At 37.9% G+C, this 22,495-nt stretch overlaps 1 protein-coding gene across 7 annotated transcripts in view; it reads right to left on the bottom strand.

The window, feature by feature from the left end:
* Positions 1–703: 703 nt before the first annotated feature.
* Positions 704–22,495, bottom strand: part of TAF1A (TATA-box binding protein associated factor, RNA polymerase I subunit A) — a 64,914-nt gene continuing 43,122 nt past the window's right edge. For 5 of the 7 annotated variants that reach the window (XM_053606918.1, XM_053606917.1, XM_053606923.1 and 2 more), the window contains 4 exons: positions 15,056–15,122; positions 13,876–13,999; positions 4,280–4,434; positions 704–1,157 (listed from right to left, as the gene is read on the bottom strand). In XM_053606918.1, the coding sequence (XP_053462893.1) occupies positions 1,045–1,157; positions 4,280–4,434; positions 13,876–13,999; positions 15,056–15,122 (459 nt within the window). In that variant the 3' untranslated portion in view covers positions 704–1,044. Of the gene's footprint in view, positions 1,158–1,375; positions 2,557–4,279; positions 4,435–13,875; positions 14,000–15,055; positions 15,123–22,495 lie in introns of those variants that run through there. The other 2 variants (XM_053606920.1, XM_053606922.1) reach the window with 2 other exon arrangements.

Raw genomic sequence — 22,495 nt, 5'->3', positions numbered from 1 at the left:
AAAAAGTTTTAGGTGTCCCAGAGAAAATGTGTCCCCTAATTTTCTTGTACATGGTTTAAAATTAGTAGGAATATAAGCCAGGGGGGAAAATAACATAGTTTGCCATCTAAATATTAAACGTGTTCTGAAGTTGGTAAGCCTCCATGAAACTCAATTGCTAGATATTTGAACAATAAACATGTAAGAGCCAAGATATTTTTGAAGCAGCACTTAGCAGTTATCACAACATGTCACTTTATGAGAGTTGTTGGCTTTTGGCTAACCCTTCCCATTGGGCTATGTGTCTCAGGGGCACTATTTCACTGGCACAGACTTTCCTCCACTCTCTAGCTGCCTACTGCTAATCCTAGTTTCCAAGAAAAAAGAAGAGGGGACACAGAAGCTCTAAAGTATGTCTTAGATTGCTGTGTCAGGCAACAAAAAGCCTCGAGCCCTTTAAAATTATGCTATTGCCAGCTGAAAGCAGCCAGCCCTCTCTACCTCTCTGACCCAATTAGTCCTCTACAGCCCAAGGTCTCTTTCTAGCAGAAAGTCACTTAGCCCAAAATTGCCATGTTTTTATACTAAAAGAAGAGTCTTTTCTAAATCCTTCCTTCTTTTCAAAATTCCTCAACAGAACTCATCACCGATATATTTTCTTCATAGTGGTGTACCCAACATGGATCAATTAATCTAAAAGAACATAAATTCATTTTGCAGAACCACAAGTTATATTTTATTACATAATAATCAGAGGCAAATTATCTGCAAATAACTGCTATAGGGCTGTACTCCCTAATTAAACAAACATTTTTTCATTTGAGGAATTATTCCTTAATAAATACTACAGTTAACATTATAAAAATGAAAACATACATATTTATAAAGAACAATGGCAGTAAGACTGTTTCCCTATCTATAACTGATTAAAAAAGTACAAAAATATATTGAAAATAACATTTAGTAGTCATAAAAACTACCTTCTCAAAATGCTACATAAATACATTCAGTAACTACCTATCAAGCTACTACTCTGCAGCTACTATGAAATAACTAAAATTCTTATCACAGTCTTGGATTTACGATACTGTATTTTTTTACTGATTTCTTCATCTGCTTAATTTTCTTCCTTAAGACTTGATGATCTTGTTTTGAAATATACCGAAAATATCTACAACCTAAAAAATAAAAAAAAAAATAAAAAGCTTTAATACTTATCAAATTTTTAAAGAATATTTCTACATTTTAAAAATTCTGCTTCAACTTTCGCATACTAATGATTACAAAAATAGACCCATTTGCATTATCTACAACAACATGTCCCAACTATATTCTAAGAGCTGTCACCAATGAAATGTATTACTTCCTATATATAAAGATTTTATATATGCATCATATATAAAATTATGCATCATAATTAAGGCATATAGACTTTAGCTGGTTTTCTACCCTCCCACCCAAATCCTATTCATGGTAACATATTATATATCATGCATACTTATGTATTAAATGAGCCTTCTCCAAAAGTAGATTATTATAGTTTCCCTGTCAGTGTTAGCTTATAAATTAGCCAAAGTTACATTTATAAAATGAGAAAGTTCTCTGTAGAATGAGAATTAGAATAAACAAATCATAGAAGAGATCAAACATCATCTACTCATTCTAGCCACCTAGCAAGCAGTGGATGGAGACCGCACAGCTCTAACAAAGTGCCTTACGCTCACGAGAAGTTCTACCTGCTCCTCCTAGTATCACAACACACAAAAAAAATTTATCAAATATTTCAAAGAAATGAATCAAATTTCTGTAAGAAAAACGTAAACTGGATATTGTAAGAGTTTTTCTTATGTTTGTTAAATGAACAAAACCATAAATCACGTGGAAAATTAATTTAATCTAGTCTCAGCTTATATATCAATCTTCTCTGGGAAATTGCTGGGATATACACTATGCTTATAATAAAATTGTATCGCCCCTGAAAATACAGTAGAACCTCCACAGTTGACCACCTCCCTACACTGACCACCTCCTTAAGTTAGTCTTATTTTCATAGACTGGACATTCACCACATGTACTCAGTGAAGTTCCTTAGTTGACCACCTCCGTATGCTGACCAGTGTGTTATTGTCCTTTGCATGGTCAACTTACAGAGGTTCTATTGTAATATGTCACAATTACTAATACTTTTGTTTGGGAGCATTTTTTTTTTTTTTTGAGGCAGGGTCTCACTAGTTTCCCAGGCTGGCCTTAAACTCCTGGACTCACGGATCCACCTGCCTCAGCCTATGAGGACCTGAGACTACAGGCATGTACCACCATGCCCAGCTCACTTGCTATTATTTTATTAGTTTGAAAGCAGTGGTATCTGTGGTGTTGCTAAAATAATTTGAATTTCTAAATATATCATGCCATATTAGTAAGAACAAAATACTTTGTACACAGATTATTCCCTCTACATATACAGAAAGTTGGAAAGAACTTTGCTACTACCGTAACATACAGAAAACGTTGATTAAACTACAAATATTACCTTTTCTCTTCTACCAGAGAACTGACGTCACAGGACAACCAAGTAGCCTGAATTGCAAGGAGAAATGGGCCTGGCTTGCTTTTAGCAGAGCATGGGAAGAAAGGCAGCCACCATACCCCACTCTAAGCACAAGGCACAGGCAGACTATAAGTAGAATTTGAATCCTTCAATGTAATGATGATAACCAGAACAAGAAGAAAATCCAGCTTGACTCCTGAATAGACTGACTCAATTCTACCCTCCCAGCCTGACAGAAGAAATGTGGCCATTTCAAGCATAACTGATACTTCATTACCTATAGGGTACTTTAGAACTTATAAATCATTCTGATGGAATGTTCTTATGTTTATGACAATCCTGTAACCAAATAATGCCCATTTCACAAGGAGGGCTTCCAAAGGTTAACTGGTTGACCTAAGTTACACGGCAAGTGAATGAGAATTAGAAAATTAACCCAGGTCTTTGGACTCTACTCAAAGATACCTCTAGATATCTATACTAGACACCTCTCTACTCATAAAGCAGTAGAAGATGACAATCCAAATCACATTACTGTTTCTTAAAATTAACCCAGGTCTTTGGACTCTACTCAAAGATACCTCTAGATATCTGTACTAGATACCTCTCTACTCATAAAGCAGTAGAAGATGACAATCCAAATCACATTACTGTTTCTTGTCATCAGTATATTAGAGAATAATTTTTAATTTGTTTATTGATCCCTGCCCTTCCACAAAACCAACATTTAGTTGGTACTCGTATTTACTAAGATTAATTCCCTGAGAGTACTAATTCCAACATAATACAAACCAAATCCAAAAGTGAACTTAAGAATCTCTTTTGGACACTTTAAACGCCATGGCAACGGATTGCTTACTAGTGGTCACTGTTAAGTTTACATTCTTCATTTTGGGACATATTTTGTGGCAGTTTCATTTTAGTACTAGCCATCTGCTTAGTAAGTACAAAGCAGGTAAGAGTTTTATCACCCAAAATATTTCATAAAGATCAATGTCCCTTTCCTCTTAAGAGGATCTTTTTTCATATACTAATAGGAGGTGTTCTTTCTCTTAAGGGGAGAAAAAGTTTTATCCTTATAGGCACAGGTAAGTAAATATAATATACTGTGAAGTCAATAAGAATATTTTTGTGCTTTTAATAAAGTAGAAAACCTCAGTAAACTTTCTATACAGCAAGGCCAAATAGTCATTTACTGTGAGAACAGTCTGCACTGCGTATCGTAATTCCCCCTAACCACACTCAAGTCAAACATGAAAACAAATCACAATCAGTAATATGAAATCACTATTTCTAATCAATGGGGATTTCTTTTTTTTTTTCTTAGTGTCTCACTTTGTCACCCTCAGTAGAGTGCCGTTCCGTCACAGCTCACAGCAACTTTCAGCTCTTGGGCTTAGGTGATTCTCTTGCCTCAGTCTCCCAAGTACCTGGGACTATGGGCACCCACCACAACGCCCAGCTATTCTTTTATTGCAGTTTGAACGGGGCTAGGTTCAAACCTGCCACCCTTGGTATATGGGGGGGACAGCACCCCACTCACTGAGCCACAGGCACCGCCCTCAATGGCGGCAATTTCTTAAAAGCACATCACCTGCTCTGCACTCAGGATTCAGTCTTCATTCGGTTGTTATTTCTCAAGTATCTAGTAGCCCTAGGCACCATGCCAGGTAACCTCTAAGATAAATGGTCATGCTTTGTAATTTAAAAATCAGCCAAAAGCTATGTCTAGATTAAAATAAAAACATGTACCTTTTCCCAACAGTATTCCAGCTACAAAAGCTTTCTCACATGCCAAAGCTGTATCTTCCTTCCAATCACTTTTTGCCCAAAAGTAGCTGAAGTGAAAGCTTGGCCACCAGTTTTTCCTGGAGTTCCACTGTTCTTGAACCCACACAAGGTGATTTCTGGAAAAGAAAAATGTCAAAGAGAAGGTCACTGAGGGGAATAGATCCAGGGGTCCTCAAACTGCAGCCTGCGGGCCACATGAGGTGGTGTGATTGTATTTGTTCCCGTTTTGTTTTTTAACTTCATAATAAGATATGTGCAGTGCGCATAGGAATTTGTTCATAGTTTTTTTTTTGTTTTTTAACTATAGTCTGGCCCTCCAATGGTCTGAGGGACAGTGAACTGGCCCCCTGTTTAAAAAGTCTGAGGACCCTTGAATACTGTCAGGATTTGAACTTATGTAGAGTCTATGGAAAGATGAAAAGGAAGATGTTTCCAAACTAAATTCCAAGCCAAGGCATAATACATGATTGTCAATAGCATGAAAACAAATCCGTTTTAGTTCTCTTTTTTTGATTATTATTATTAAATCATAGCTGTGTACATTAGTGCAGTCAAGGGGTACAATGTGCTGGTTTCATATCTCCATCTCCCATTTTCCATTTAACTAAACAGCAAATTCAGGGTAGCTCAGTGGTTAAGAGGACACAGTCTGAAGTCAGATACTGGATTCAAATTCCCAATCTTCCACGTACTCTTAATGTAATCCTGGGCAAGCCGTGTAACTCTCAGAGCTTCAGTTTCCTTGAGGTAATTATCTATCTTATAGCACTGTTATTAGAATTAAACCAGTCCAGTAGAATGTACAGCAGGGCTCGTATAAAGCTCTGAAGTCTGAAACAAGTTCCAACTAATACTGAACTTCCTATCCACTAAAATAATACATAAATGAAATTTAATTTTGTGATATGCTTTCTTCTTACACATAAGTAAAAACAAACAAAGCAACTCCTTTTCTTTTATCCAAAATGTGACATAAATATTATAATCAGAGGCATAGTTTTAGATACCCAGGACACAACAAACTTCATAAAAATTTGTAGAATACCTTGGTGTGTGTCACACTTTATGGGGGCAAGACATGATTGCAAGAGGGACTTTGCCTAACAATTGCAATCAGTGTAACCTAGCTTATTGTACCCTCAATGAATCCTCAACAATAAAAAAAAAAAAAAAAATTTGTAGAATAAATAATTTATGATGAGCTTAGGAAGTCCTAAAAACACACACTGAAAATAATTGAAAACAGCTGGAAGTGGGTGGTGCCTGTGGCTCAAAGGAGTAGGGCGCGGGTCCCATATGCTGGAGGTGGCGGGTTCAAACCCAGCCCCAGCCAAAAACTAAACAAACAAACAAAAAAACCACTGGAAGAAAAGCTGCATCCCATGTAATCTGAGACATTAATAATACACAAATTACAAAGAGCCTTACAAAGAGTATTTAGCAAAGAGTGGGGGTGATCCCTTGTAGTCTATATTTCCTATTTGAAAACACACATTTATTCCCAACCAATGTAGTGCTAATGTATGGTACTTATTTTGACAGCAAAAAATTCTTGATAGAATTCTTTTATTATTATTATTATTATTAAATCATAGCTGTGTACATTATTGCAATCATGGGGCACTGTATACTGGTTTTATATACCATTTGACATATTTTCATCACAATGGTTAACATAGCCTTCATGTGATTTTTTAGTTATTCTGTTGACACAATTACATTCTACATTTAGTAACTTTCACATATACCCTTGTAAGATGCACCGTAGGTGTGGTCCCACCAATCAACCTCCCACCACCCATCCTCTCCCCTCCCCTCTCTCTTCCCCTTCCCCATATTCTTACGTTATAATTCAGTTACAGCTTTCATATGAAAGCTATAAATTAGTGTCATACTAGGGCTGAGTACATTGGATACTTTTTCTTCCATTCTAGAGATACTTCACTAAGAATATGTTCCAGCTCCATCCATGTAAACATGAAAGAGATAAAGTCTCCATCTTTCTTTAAGGCTGCATAATATTCCATGGTGTACATATACCACAATTCATTAATCCATTCGTGGATCGATGAGCTTTTCGATGACTTAGCAATTATGAATTGGGCTGCAATAAACATTCTGGTATAAATATCTTTGTTATAATGTGATTTTTGGTCTTCTGGGTATATACCTAGTAGAGGAATTATAGGATTGAATGGCAAGTCTATTTTTAGATCTCTAAGTGTTCTCCAACCATCTTTACAAAAGGACTGTATTAGGCTGCATTCCCACCAGCAGTGTAGAAGTGTTCCCTTTTCTCCATATCCACGCCAACATCTCTGGTCTTGGGATTTTGTGATATGGGCTAATCTTACTGGAGTTAGATGATATCTCAAAGTAGTTCTGATTTGCATTTCTCTGATGATTAAGGATGATGAACATTTTTCATGTGTCTGTAGGCCGTGCACCTGTCTTCTTCAGAGAAGTTTCTCTTCAAGTCCCTAGAACAGCCTGCGATGGAATCACTTATTCTTTTCTTGTTATACATTTGAGTTCTCTGTGGATTCTGGTTATTAAACATTTGTCAGGGACATAATCTGCAAATATCTTCTCCCATTCTGAGGGCTGTCTGCTGGCTTAACTATGTTCATGGCTGTGCAGAACCTCTTTACTTTGATCAGGTCCCAAGAGTGTATTTTTGATGCTGCTTCAATTGCCAGGGGGTCCTCCTCATAAAATATTAGCCCAGGCCAATTTCTTCAAGAGTTTTCTCTGAGGTGGCGCCTATGGCTCAGTCGGTAGGGCGCCGGCCCCATATACCGAGGGTGGCGGGTTCAAACCCGGCCCCGGCCAAACTGCAACCAAAAAATAGCCGGGCATTGTGGCGGGCACCTGTAGTCCCAGCTACTCGGGAGGCTGAGGCAAGAGAATCACTTGAGCCCAGGAGTTGGAGGTTGCTGTGAGCTGTGTGAGGCCACGGCACTCTACGGAGGGCCATAAAGTGAGACTCTGTCTCTACAAAAAAAAAAAGAGTTTTCTCTGCACTTTCTTCTAGTATTTTTATAGTTTCATGCCTTACCTTTAAATCTTTAATCCAGTGAAAGTCTATCTTAGTTAATGGTGAAAGCTATGGGTTCAGTTTCAGTCTTTTACAGGTCACCAGCCAGTTCACCCAGCACTTTTATTTGTTAAATATGGAATCTTTTCCCCACTGAATGTTTTTAATTAGCTTGTCAAAGATCAAATAATGGTAAGTAGTTCTCTATTCTGTTCCATACATCTACCTCTCTGTTTTTGTGCCAGTACCAAGCTGTTTTGATCACTATTGATTTATAGTATACTATAGTATAGTATAGCTGGGGTCTGGTAGCGTGATTCCTCCTGCTTTTTTTTATTTCTGAGTAATATCGTGGCTACTAGAGGTTTTCTCTGATTCCATATAAAATGAAGTATTATTTTTTCAAGATCTTTAAAGTATGACAGTGTAGCTTTAATAGGGATTGCATTAAAATTGTATATTGCTTTGGGTAGTATGGACAATTTAACAATGTTGATTCTTCCCATCCATAAGCATGGTATGTTTTTCCATTTGTTAACATTTTCAGCTATTTCTTTTCTTAAGAGTTTCACAGTTCTCTTTATAGAGATCTTTCATGTCCTTTGTTAGATGAACTCCCAAATATTTCATCTTCTTTGGCACTACTATGAACAGAATAAACAGTCCTTGACAGTTTTTTTTTCAGCTTGATCATTGTTGGTATATATAAAGGCTACTGATTTATGAATGTTGATTTTGTAACTGGAGACGCTGCTGTATTTCTTGATCACTTCTAAGGCTTTTGTTGTAGGATCCCTGGTGTTTTCCAGATATACAATCATATCATCTACAAAGAGTGAAAGTTTGATCTCTTCTGACCCTATATGGATACCCTTGATCGCCCTTTCTTCTCTAATTATGATGGCTAAAACTTCCATTACAATGTTAAACAACAGTGAAGAAAATGGGCAGCCTTGTCTGGTTCCTGATGAATGGAAATGATTTCAATTTATCTCCATTCAATACGATACTGGCTGCGGGTTTGCTGTAGATAGCCTCTATTAGTTTAAGAAATGTCCCTTCTATACCAATTTTCTTAAGTGTTCTGATCATGAAGCAATGCTGGATATTATCAAAAGCTTTTTCTGCATTAATTGAGAGAATCATATGGTCTTTGTTTTTTAATTTGTTTATGTACTGAATTATATTTATAGACTTAACGTATATTGAAGCAGCCTTGAGACCCTGGGAAAAAACAAACTTGGTCATGATGTATAATTTGTTTGATGTGTTGCTGGATTCTCTTTGTTAGGACCTTGTTAAATATTTTTCCATCTATATTCATTAGTGATATTGGTCTATAATTTTCTTTTCTTTTTGGGTCCTTTCCTGGTTGAGGGATCAGGGTGATGTTTGCTTCATAGAACATGTTGGGTAGTCCCCCTTCTTTTTCGACATTTTGGAGCAGGTTGAGTAATATAGGTACTAGTTCCCCTTTAAAGATTTGGTAGAATTCTGACGTGAAACCATCTGGTCCTGAGCTTTTCTTTTTAGGGAGATTTTGTATGGTTGATGCTATTTCGAAACTTGATATAGGCCTGGTCAGTATTTCCACTTGATTCTGGCTAAGTCTTGGAAGGTGACATGCTTCCAAGTATTGGTTAATTTCCTTTAGATTTTCATATTTCTGAGAATAAAGTTTCTTGTAATATTCATTAAGGATTTTTTGAATTTCTGAGAAGTCTGATGTTATTTCCTCTTTGTCATTTCTGATTGATGAAATTAGAGATTTTACTCTTTTTTTCTTGGTGACCTTAGCCAAAGGTTTATCTATTTTATTGATGTTTTCAAAAAACCAACTTTTTGATTTATTGATCTGTTGTATAATCGGTTCGTTTTCAATTTCATTTAATTCTGCTCTAATTTTGGTTCTTTTCTTCTACTGGGTTTGGGGTTGGAATGTTCTTCCTTTTCCAGTAGCTTGAGATGCGCCATTAAGTTGTTAATTTCCTCTCTTTCCCTTCTCTTGAGGATGGCTTGCAGTGCTATAAATTTCCCTCTTAGGATTGCCTTTGTGGTATCCCAGAGGTTCTGATAATTCATGTCTTCATTATCGTTTTGTCCCCAAAATTTGGTAATTTCCTTCTTAATCTCGTCTATGACCAAGCTATCATTAAGCATTAGGTTATTTAATTTCCATGTTTTTGTACAAGTATGCAGATTCCTGCTATTACTGAGTTCAACTTTTATTCGATGGTGGTCTGAGAAGATGCAAGGAATAATTTCTATTCCTTTAAATTTACTGAGGTTAGACTTGTGACCGAAGATGTGAGCGATTTTGGAGTATGTTCCATGGGTTAATGAGAAGAATGTGTATTCAGTTTTGTTGGGATGAAATTTTTCTGTGGATGTCTGTTAAATCCAACTGTTGGTTACGTTTAAGTCTAAAATTACTTTGCTCAGCTTCTTATCGGAGGATCTATCCAACACTGCCAAAGGAGTGTTAAATTCTCCAATTATGGAGCTGGAGGAAATCAAGTTGCTCGTGCCTGTTAGAGTTTCTCTTATAAATTGAGGAACATTTTGGTTGGGTGCATAAATATTAATAATTGAAATCTGATCATATTGGGGCGGCACCTGTGGCTCAAGGAGTAGGGCACCAGTCCCATATGGCGGAGGTGGTGGGTTCAAACCCAGCGCCGGCCAAAAACCACAAAAAAAAAAAAAAAAAAAAAAGAAAGAAATCTGATCATATTGACTATTACCCTTAACAAATATGAAGTGACCATTCTTATCCTTCCTTACTTTTGTTGGTTTAAAGCCTATTGTATCTACAAATTAAATAGGAATACCTGCTTTTTTCTGACTTCCATTTGCCTGAAATATAGATGACCATCCCTTTACCCAGAGACTATATTTATCTTTAAGGTAAGATGAGATTCTTCTACGCAGCAGATATCTAGCCTGAGTTTTTGTATGCAGTCAGCCAACCTGTGCCTCTTTAGAGGGCAATTTAAGCCATTCACATTAATTGTAAATATTGATAATCCTGGTAGAATTTTCGGTATTGAGTTTCTTAAAGGTTCGGTGGACATTTTTTTTTCTTTTTTTTTTTTTGTAGAGACAGAGTTTCACTTTATCACTCTCGGTAGAGTGCCGTGGCGTCACACGGCTCACAGCAACCTCCAACTCCCGGGCTTAGGCGATTCTCATGCCTCAGCCTCTCGAGTAGCTGGGACTACAGGCGCCCACCACAACACCCGGCTATTTTTTTGTTGCAGTTTGGCCGGGGCTGGGTTTGAACCCGCCACCCTCAGCATATGGGACCGGCGCCCTACTCACTGAGCCACAGGCGCCGCCCTCAGTGGACATTTTTAATCCTTTCACCACTGTGGAAGTTGGAATTTGATCAAAAGTTTCTGAGTGAGTTTACTTTTTTGGTGGAGAATTGCGCTGGTCATTATGGAAGATAGGTCTAAGAATATACTGAAGAACTGGTTTAGTTATGGCAAATTTCTTCAACATGTGAATGTCATTAAAGTATTTAATTTCTCCATCATAAATGAAAGTCAGTTTAGCTGGATACAAGATCCAGGGTTGAAAGTTATTTTGTTTTAGGAGATTAAAAGTCGAAGAACACCCTCTTCTGGCTTGAAAGGTTTCAGCAGAGAGCTCTGCAGTCATTCTAATATTCTTCCCTTTGTAGGTTATGGTTTTCTCACGTGTGGCTGCTTTCAGAATTTTCTCCTTAATATTAACTTTAGTGAAGTTAATTATGATGTGCCTGGGGGATGTCTTATTCCGGTTGAGTCATGCTGGGGTTCTGAAACTGTCTGCTATCTGAATTCAGAATCTCTTGGCATGTTTGGAAAATTCTTTCATAATTTCATGGAGAAGAGCCTCTCTGCTTTGCAAAGCTACTTCATCGCTTTCAGGGATTCCTATGAGGCGAATATTAGCTTTCTTCGAATTATCCCAGAGCTCTCTGAGAGAATGATCCGTTTTTGATCTCCATTTCTCTTCCTCTTTGAGAGTTTGGGAGCATTCAAAAGCTTTGTCTTCAATGTCAGAAATCCTTTCTTCTGCTTGCTTCACTCTGTTACTGAGGGATTCTACTGTATTTTTCAGATTGTTGAGGGCTGCAAATTCTTGCCTCAAGGTGTCAAAATCTTTGATGATTTTGTCTTAAAATTCATTGGATTCTTTAGACAACTTTTGAATTGCTCCTCAAATTTCTAATTCCAACTTTTCCTCCATTCTATTAATCTTGTTTGCAATCCAAATTCTGAACTCAATTTCTGACATCTCGGCCATCTGTTTATGAATGAGATCTTCAGTTGCGCCTGCCATATCTTTCTTTGGGAGGATTGATCTACTCTGATTATTCATATTACTGGAGTTTTTCTGCTGATTCTGCCCCATGATTATTTTACACTATTTGACTAGATGAGCAGATAAAGAGAAATTGGGTTGGGGACTTCAGGAGTAGTGATTAACAAGCCCTTTGCCCTAAAGCTGGGACTGGTGTCTGTACCTTTTCCCCTCGAGCTTTGCCAAGGACCCGTACAGTGCTACAACCTGAGAAACCGGGGACCTGCTTGGTGTGGTGGGGCTAGGCTCTGCTTGTTTTCACCTGGTCTCTGTCCTACTCTAGTGAATCAGTTACTCTGGGTTGAAATCTCAGCTGTGGAGAAATACCAGCAATTAAGTCACCCCACCCCCCACAGGCATCAACGGGAAAAGGAAGATCAAACCTTCCCACAACTACACACCCAGGGTACCACTTGAATAGTCCTCAGGTGATTGACCCAGTTCAAGAGGTCCAAATCAACTGTCTCAGTCAGCACCTATCTTAGGTGAGAGAGTTTAAAAGGTCTCTGGCAACTAGTCACAGGGGTCTGCTAACAACTCAAATACGACTCGCTCTGGTGCTCAGTGAGGTCAGCAGGACCCACCCAGCAAATAGATTAGTCTGGGAAGGTTGATGCCGCCTTCCTCACCTTGCACCTCTGTCACACTCAGTCACTCATAATCCCGAAGAGCTGTGACTCAGTTGCTTCCAATGAGCAGATACTACAGGAGTTTGCACCTGCCTGAATCGCAGGGAGATCTCTGTCTGCTCAGCCAGGCCACTGCTCTCTGCCACTATCCAGCTGGGCGAGGTGAGGCCTAACAACCTTGGGTGCTTAATGGAGATTGGGGCTGTTCACTCAGTTCCAGCCCCGCCTCTGATTAATGTTACTGACAGAACAACTTTGCAGAATTTGTTTCTGTCCCAGCTATATTCCCCTGCAGAAGAAAAGCTGTTTTGAGTTCACAGAACCTGCACCTCAGACCCTATCTGTGCCGCTGCCCACTCTCAGCTGCAGTTTGTAGTCACTGCACGGTTAGCTGTCAGTTCCAGCCTCTGCTTGACCTCCTTTGTCTCAGCTAATGATCCCCTGAGGGCCGGGTGTGTCCCAGGCTCAGTAAAGCAGTCCTCAGGGTCAGCCTCGCCCTGGGAATCTGCCAGCTCTGTGCATGTGTATTCTAGTCCCTGCACTCCGCCCAGTCCGGTACCACCTCAGGCAAACCCTATACTCATGGGGCCTGCATTTCCATCCCAGATCTGTTCTGCCAGTGGCTGCCACCAGTGAAGATGCCTAGCCTCCTCTAGTTCCCCAGAGACAGGGGTTGTGACTCCAGAATATCCAGGGGTGAGCCCTATTGCTACCGCTGTGGCTTCTGCTCTGTGCCTTGGGGCACCACCACTTCTATATGGTTCCCTCTCAGCCAACTATCCTCTCCTCACTCCTGTGCTACAGAATCAGCACTGACCAGCAGCAGTCCATGCCCTGTCCACACCTCTCGAGAAGTTATCCAAGAATCTGGACTCCAGGGGGACAGGCTTCTAGACCTCAGAGTGAGAGTGAAGGGGAGTGCTGGGAGTTCAGAATTGCAGGTGGAGAATATATACAGTTTTATGCCTGGCAGGAGAGCGCCATGGCTCCCTAATAGAGGAAGTACATCCAGATTTTAGAGGGTCTCTCCCATGAGATATTATGGGAGAACTTTTGAACTCTGCTTGCTTGCTTGTATGGAGTACTCCAAGCCGTTCTCATGGGGGAGGGGACTCCTGTCCACTTGGTGATGAAATTTTGTACCTTTTGTTTGTATCCTTGGGGTTGCAGCTTGCCTCAGCAGGGCTGATGTGCATTCTTCAACTTTCTCTTTTGGCACAGCTCTAATCCACCAGGTTACTTGCTAAATTTTGGTCCTCTAACTCTTCTTCTAGATGGGAGCCTCTGTGGATAGCTGGCTTCAGTTGGCCATCTTGCCTCCGCCCCAGAATAACTCTTGATAGAATTCTTGCATGTTATCCTCATAATTCTCTATTTCCTTGGTTCAGAAGAAAATGTACTCACAAGGAAACCACTGAAGATACAGTTCAAGAACTCCAAACACATAAGCAAAGAACTTTATTTGAAAATTGACAGATCTAAGCTAAAATATTGGGAAATATCATTTATGGTAATCCAGCAACCAAAACTTTGTTTCTTACCCCATTAAGGTCTGTTTCAGGTATTTTGCCAAATATTTCCAAGCAGTTATTTTCTTAGTGCATCCAGCATAATCTAAAACTCCAAATAACACTTCCAATCCCAGTTTATGGTGTTCTTCTTTTTCTGCAAAGATCATAAAAGTTTAAGTTTACATAAGGTGTTAAAGTATACAAAGCTATACATATATATATGCATACATACATACACACATTCATAGAGTTCATAAAATATTACTGAAGCATAAACATTCTGGTTCGGGTAACAGTTAAAAAAACGTACTATGTTCACACTCCCGCGATGAATATGAAAAAAATCAACAGTCCATGCTAATGAGGTAACAGTGGTGAGCCTCATCCCTACATGGGTTATATTCCTAGACTTATATACTACTGAGAACATCATTTAGAGTACTTGTCCCCATTTGGGCATTTTATTTGTGTTCTTTCTATTAGGAGATAAACCTATACAGTCTTAGGACAAACTGGGCTTAGCCAGACCTTCAACAAAGAAATATGTTCTTTTCTACACAGAGCTGAACTCTAAAAGGGATTAAAATCAGGTGAATTATATAAATCAAAGACATTTTTACTTTTACTAACTATTGCTTGCTGTTCTGTAATATAAGTCTGCAAACTTTTTCTATATAAGGGCATATAGTAATTTTTTTATTCTTTTTGAGACAGAGTCTCACTCTGTTGCCCAGGCTAAAGTGCCAATGGTGTCAGCTGAGTTCACAGCAATCTCAAATTCCTGGGACCAAGTGGTCCTCCTGCCTGAGACACCCAAGCAGCTGGGACTACAGGTGCCCACCACAGCATCCAGCTAATTTTTCTATTTTTAGAGATGGGGTCTTACTCTTGCTCACACTGGTCTTGAAAGCCCAAACTCAAGCAATCCTCCAACCTTTGCCTCCAGAGTGCCAGGATTATAGCATGAGATATTTCGCCCAGCCAGATAGTAATTATTTTAAAACTTTGCAAGTTATATAATCTGTCACAACTAAACACACAGTGTCATTATAATACAAAAGTAAACACAGATAATCCAGAAATAAATGGGCTCCAATAGAATTTGGTTTTATAAAAACAGGTAAAGAGTGGATTTGGTCCCTGGGCCACAACTTATTAATTACTAGTCTATAGATTCTTTACACAAAGAGATATGAAAAAAATTATTTACCTGATTTTCTAAGTAATGTATGAAATTCCAACATCAATTTATGGGATGGTACAATCTGATACAAAATCTGGAAGAACAAATAGTCTTGTTATTTTTACACATTTGTAAAAAGTATTTCTCAAATTTCAGCTTACTTTCAAATGAAGTTCTTATTGTCTAATATGCTGTCAGGAACGGAATGAAGTATGTTAAAAATACTTTGCTTTTTATGCAGTTTCATTCTAGGTATAGAAAAGCTTTCTCTGTAAAGCTTTTTTCTTTGTTTTTTAATTCTAATAACAAGACAGTCAGGATAACTGAGGAAATACATGGAAAATAGATTTACTTGCTTGATATATACATCTATGCTGCTTACCATGTTTAAAAACTTAATATCTTTTCAGAAGCCAAGACAGAGAAAAAGATAAAGAGAAAAATAAATAGCACATAAAATATACTGATTATTCAGTGATCAGAAAAGATCACAGAATATTTATATAAAACAAAAACCTAAAAAGGGGAGGCAATTTCATAGACCATGCTCAGGAACATAGTATACTAAGAGTACTGAAATAAATAATTTAACAACCTTTTTTTTTTTTTTTGAGAGTCTCAGTCACCCTGGGGTTGAGTGCCGTAGCATCACAGCTCACAGCAACCTCAAACTCTTGGACTGAAATGATCCTCTTGCCTCAGCCTCCTGAGTAGCTGGGACTACAGGAACCCACCGCAATGCCTGGCTATTTTTAGAGAGGGGGGTCTTACTCTTGCTCAGGCTGCTCTCTAACTCCTGAGTCTAAGCAATGCCAGAATGCTAGGATTACAGGCACGAGCCACCACACCGGCCCTTAACAACGTTTTTATGAAATAAAATACTTAGAGATTTTTCTTTTACAGAAGAAGGACTATTTCTATTTTTAAGAACATTCAAGAAATAGGATTTAAATTTTTTAAATATTTTTCTTTTTTTTTTTATTAAATCATAACTGTATACAATGATATGATTATGGGGCATCATACACTCACTTCATAAACTATTTGACACATTTTTATCACAGTGGTTAACATAGCCTTTCCGGCGTTATCTCAGTTACTGTGCCAAAACATTTACATTCTACATTTACCAAGCTTCGCAAATACCCCTGTAATATGCACCACAGGTGTGATCCCACCGATTCCCCTCCCTCTACCTACCCCCCCCTTTCCCACTTCCCCCTATTGTTAAGTTGTAGCTGGGTTATAGCTTTCATGTGAGAGTCCCAAATTAGTTTCATAGTAGGGCTGAGTACATTGGGTATTTTTTCTTCCATTCTTGGGATACTTTACTAAGAAGAGTATGTTCCAGCTCCATCCATGTAAACATGAAAGAGGTAAAGTCTCCATCTTTCTTTAAGGCTGCATAGTATTCCATGGTATACATATACCACAATTTATTAATCCATTCGTGGATTGATGGGCACTTGGGCGTTTTCCATGACTTAGCTATTATGAATTGGGCTGCAATAAACATTCTGGTACAAATATCTTTGTTGTGTTGTGATTTTTGGTCTTCTGGGTATATGCCCAGCAGAGGAATTACAGGATTGAATGGCAGATCTATTTTTAGATCTCTGAGTGTTCTCCATATATCTTTCCAAAAGGAATGTATTAATTTGCATTCCCACCAGCAGTGCAGAAGTGTTCCCTTTTCTCCGCATCCATGCCAACATCTCTGGTCTTGAGATTTTGTGATATAGGCTAGTCTCATTGGAGTTAGATGATATCTCAAAGTAGTTTTGATTTGCATTTCTGATGATTAAAGATGATGAGCATTTTTTCATATGTCTGAAGGCCGTGCGCCTGTCTTCTTCAGAGAAGTTTCTCTTCAAATCCCTTGCCCAGCCTGCGATGGGATCCCTTGTTTTTTTCTTGCTGATGCGTTTGAGTTCTCTGTGGATTCTGGTTATTAAACCTTTGTCAGAGATATACCCTGCAAATTTTAAATATTTTTCATTTTAACACATTTGATATTAGAAATGAATTCCTAGTGCAGACTTCCTGAGGTACTCTTACTTTATACTGAAATAATTTCCAACAAAATTAAATTTTTTTAATTTCTCTTTATAGTTTTTGAAAAGATCAATCAATGATGACCAGTATCAGAGAATATTACTACAGCTGGGTTCCTGTGAAAGTTGCATTTGTCTCATGATTTATAGAATCCTGTATATGGCTCAATTCACTCAGATCTTTAAAAAACTTTGTATTGAAATCTAACATATGTATTCAATGTATATAAATCACGAGTATGACATTCAACCAATTTTCACAAAGTTGAAAATACTCAGGTAACCAGCAACCAGACCAAATTACCAGTACTCCACCATTAAGTTCTTAAACCATTAAGCTCTTAAGCTACTAGAGTTTTTTAAAAATTTGTTCACTTTTGCCCTATTCTCTCTGTCCTCTCCCCAGGACTCTAATTACAAGTATGTTAGATCCTTTCACAAGTTCTTTGTATACTGTTTTCTGCACCTTTCAGCCTTTGGCTCTCTGTGCTTTAACCTGTTATTTCCTATGGAGTTCATTAATTCTCTCTTCTGTGTCCAATCTGCCATTAAAACCATCTATCAAGTTCTTAATTCCAAATACCACATTTGTCAAAAAGAAAAACAAATCCATCTAGTCTTGAATATAAACAAGAAATTACATGTTCAATGTGGACTTTTTTGTAACATTTTTAAAAAGCTTTTTAAATATAAAAATAAAAATGAAAATAAAAAACTTTTAAAAACCTATTAGTAATTAGCAACCTGAATGAAGGCACAGTCTTGTAACTATACTTAGCATTTTATTGTACAAATGAGTAGAAGGAAATCCTGAAGAGTAAAATAAAAATAGAAACTTTAAGTATACAGCATTATGTTTAGTAAGTTAAAGCCTGTTGAAAAATTTATAAAATGTGGTTTGCACACATGAAGATTTGATAATGTCAATTTTGATGAACATGAAAGAAAAAATTAAAGAGAATTGGCCCTTTAAGAGTAATAGTCATTTCTTTAGGACCTTTCCTTTTATTTGACTTCTAAAATATAATAATTGAAAACTGACCACAAAATAAGAACTCCTACAATTTAACAACAAATATCAAACAATCCAATTCAAACAAGAAAAAGAACAAATAAGAGCAAAGAACTTAAATAGACTTTCTTTAAAGAACATAAGCAAATGGCCAATAAGCCCATGAAAAGATGCACAGCATCATTAGCCATGAGGGAAATGCAAATCAAACCACAATGAGATAGTGACATCGCTTCACACCCATTGGAATAGCTATTCTCCCAAAAGCAAAAGGAGTAACAGAAACAATGCCAAAGATATCTCCCTACCAGACTTTAGGCTATACTACAAGGCCATAGTGATCAAAACAGCATGGTATTGGCACAAAAATAAAGACATTGCCATTTGGAACTGAATAGAAAACCATGAGATGAAACTAATATTCTTCAGCCACCTAATCTTTGATAAACCAAACAAGAACATACACTGAGGAAAAGAATCCCTATTCAATAAATGGTCCTGGAAGAACTGGATAACCACATGGTAAAAGAATGAAACTGGACCCACACCTTTCTCCACTTACAAAAATTAATTCAAGAGGGATAGAAGATTTAAATCTAAGGCATGAAACAATAAAAATCCTTGAGCAAAGTGTGGGAAACACACTTTAAGATATCAGCCTGGGGAAAGATTTTATGAAGAAGACTTCCACGGCAATTGTAACAACAAAAATAAATAAATGGGACATAATTAAAATAAAAAGCTTCTGTACAGCTAAGGAGACAACAACCAACGCAAACAGACAACCTTCAAAATGGGAAAAGATATTTGCATACTATGAATTGGACAAAAGCTTGATAACTAGGATCTACAGAAAACTCAAATTAAACAACAAAAATAGAACCAACAATCCCATATATCACTGGGCAAGAATAGAACCTTCTGTAAGGAAAACAGATGAATGGCTAACAAACATGTTAAAAAATGTTCATCATCCCTAATCATCAGAGAAACACAAATCAAAACTACCCTGAGATATCACCTAACCCCAGTGAGAATGGTTCACATCACAAAGTCTAAATGCTACAGGTGCTGGCGTGGAAATGGAGAGAAGGGAACACTTTTACAGTGCTGGTGGGACTGAAAACTAGAACAGCCTCTTTGAAAGGAAGTATGGAGAAACCTCAAGGAACTCAAATTAAGATCTCCCATTTGAGATCTGCAATCCCATTACTGGGCATCTACCCAGAAGAAAAAAAATCCTTTTATCATAAGGACATCTGCACTACTAGAGTGCAAGAGTAATAGTCAATCACAGCTCAATTTACAATTGCCAAAATGTGGAAACAACCTAAATGCTCCCCAACCCAGGAATGGATTAACAAGCTGTGGTATATGTACACCATGGAATACTACTGAGTCATTAAAAAGATGGAGACTTCACATCTTTTGTATTAATTTGGATAGAGCTGGAACACATTCTTCTTAGTAAAGCATCACAAGAATGAAGAATCCAAGGAACTCAATTCTAATATGAAGGCAGTACATGATTTGATACAAGGCAAGGGGGAGGGGAATAAGGGAGTGGGGAGAGGGGAGGAGAGAAGAATGCAGGGGTAGGGGGTCATGGTGTATGGCACACCTCTTGGGGGAAGTATATAATTGTAAGAGGAACTTTACCTAACAAATGCAATCCGTGTAACCTAATTCTTTGTGTCCTCAATGAATCCCAAATAATAATAAAACCAAAAAAAGCAAAAAAGGAGGACAGTGTGGAAGGGGGTTGGTAGCAAGTGTTGGTACAAAATGCAAGGGTACATTTCAAAACAACTAAAAGTATATTATAAACGTGATACCACAAAAATAAGTGAGGTGATGGTTATGTTAATTAGTTTAAGCATTCCAGATTGTAGATCAAATCATCACATTGTACTGCATAAATGTATACAGTTATGATTTAATAAAAAATAAAAAAAAACTATACTAATGTCATCGGTATAAAGATGGAAATAAATATCATTAGAACACAATAGACTTCATATATAGCCCAATGATTTTCAACAAAGTAACTAATGTAATTCAATGGAGAAAGGATAGTCTTTTCAATAAACAGTGCTATAACAATCATACGGAAAAAAATAAACCTTAACCTTACCTCACACTACACAAAATATTAGCTAAAAATCCAGCATACATCTAAACATAAAACTATGCAGCACATATAATAAAAAATAAATAAATAAATAAGAAGGCTAGGTATGGTAGATCTCATCTGTAATCCTAGACTTTAGAAAGTTGAGGCAGAAGGAATGCTTGAGATCAGGAGTTGTTCAGACTAGCCTGGACAACAACCTTATCAACTACAAAAATAAGAAAAATTAGTCAAGAATGGTGATGCATTTCTGTAGTCCCAGCTACTCAGGAGTCTAAGGCAGGAGGATTGCTTGAACCTAGGCATTCAAGGCTGCAGTGAGCTATGATCACAACACTGTACTCCAGGCTGGGTGACAGAGAGAGATCCTGTCTCAAAAACAAATAAAAACAACAAACAAAAACCACAGAAGAGAATCTTCATTATCTTGGAATACTCAAAGATTTCTTACACAAAAAGCACTAACCATAAAAGAAAAAAGAAACACATAAATTGAACTTCATTAAAATTATAAGTACTTGAAAGACACATTATTTTTTTTTTATTTTTTTTTGAAAGATACATTATTAAACAAAAGGCAAGCCACAGACTGAGAGAAAACATTCACACTCCATATCCCTAACAAAGGACGTGTATTCAGATTATGTGAAAACTTCCACATCAGTAAGACAAATAACCTCTCTCCCTTAAATACACAAAATATTTGAAAGACACTTGAGCCCAAGAGTTTGAGGTTGCTGTGAGCTATAACGCCACAGTGGCACTCCCCCAAGAGTGACAAAGTGAGACTCTATCTCAAAAAAAAAAGAAAAAGAAAAGAAAGGAAATAAGAATCAAACATATCCTTTCCTTATTACTCTTAAGTAGCAATTCTATTCTTAGGGAACTACCCCAAATGAAAATATAATGTGTAGGCCAGGCATGGTGGCTCATGCCTATGATCCCTGCACTGAGGCAGGAGGATCCCTGGAGCTCAGGAGTTCAAGACCAGCCTGAGCAAGAGCAACACTCCACTTCTATTAAAAATAGAAAAACTAGCCAGGAGTTGTGACAAGCACCTTTAGTCCTGACTACTACAGAAGCTGAGGCAAGAGGGTCACCTGAACCCAGAAGTTTGAGGTAACTGTGAGTTATGACAACAATGCACTCTAACCAGAGGGATAAAGTGAGACTCTCATCTCAAAAAAAAAAAAAAAAAATCATACATCTTACATACTGGAAGATTCCATTTATATGAATATATGGAAATTCTAGAAGTAAATTAATCTATAGTAACAAAAAGCAGATCAGTGATTGCCTGGGTTCAGGGATACATGGGTAGATTAGCTGCACAGAGAAATGAGAGATACTAGGGGGAGATGGAGGTAATAGGAATGCTCTATATCTTGACTGTCATGGTGGTTCATGGGTGCATATATCTGTTAAAATGCATACAAGTATACATCTAAAATAAGTCTTACTGTCTGAAAATTAAATTCCAATAAAATTTATTTTCCAAAAAATATCAATGCAAAGTTTTCCAACTACTGTGGCAGAGTTTCTGAAATGCTGACCCTCTTCTCAGTCTCACTTGGGCAGAGGGGCTGGTATAGCAGTACCTGCCTGTCATCGGAAGCTGTTGCCAACTTTCTCTGTTTACCTCAGTTTATGGTATGCAGGTAGAATGCGGATCAAAGAGAAAACACCCCCAGAAAAAGGGGAAAATAAAAAAGTAAGCTAAGTGATGCAGAACAAAGGAAAGTCAGCTAGTTTACCTATGAACCAGCCGTTGCTAAATTTCTTATCTGAGCAAGTTTCCTGCTTTTCCTAGAAGGCTTGCCTATCAGGGATACAGCTTACTAACACCCCTGCTGGGATCTGTAAGCACTCTGAAGGAATAAAGACCACCGGGGAAGCTGTGTGCAAGGCCTAGGAAGAAACATCAACTGGGCCAGTTGAGAATCCACAGGAACACACTGGATGCCAAATGCTGGGGTCCTGCTCCTGGGGCAGGGTCTGTTGAGACCTGTGGATCTCGCAGCAATCAACTGAGGAAGTTTAAAATTAGAAACAATGAGAAAGAAGGAGACAAGACATACAGAACAGAATTTTCAAAGGTGGGAGCTGAGGGGACCACTGCCCGTTTGTGGGGTTTTGAGGGGTTCTGACGTTGGCCCTGAGTGTCAGTTCCACTCAGCTTCCATTGAAGGCTATTTGCTCATTAGCCCAGAGATTAAGTTTGGAAGGGAACAAAGACACTAACAGTTTTTCTGAGTGAGCCTATTAGCACC

The sequence above is a fragment of the Nycticebus coucang genome, chromosome 10 (assembly GCF_027406575.1).
Source record: "Nycticebus coucang isolate mNycCou1 chromosome 10, mNycCou1.pri, whole genome shotgun sequence".
In the NCBI taxonomy this organism is placed as follows: Eukaryota; Metazoa; Chordata; class Mammalia; order Primates; family Lorisidae; genus Nycticebus; species Nycticebus coucang.
The sequence above is the reverse complement of the archived record's forward strand: the minus strand, read 5'-3'. Positions and strand labels throughout refer to the sequence as shown.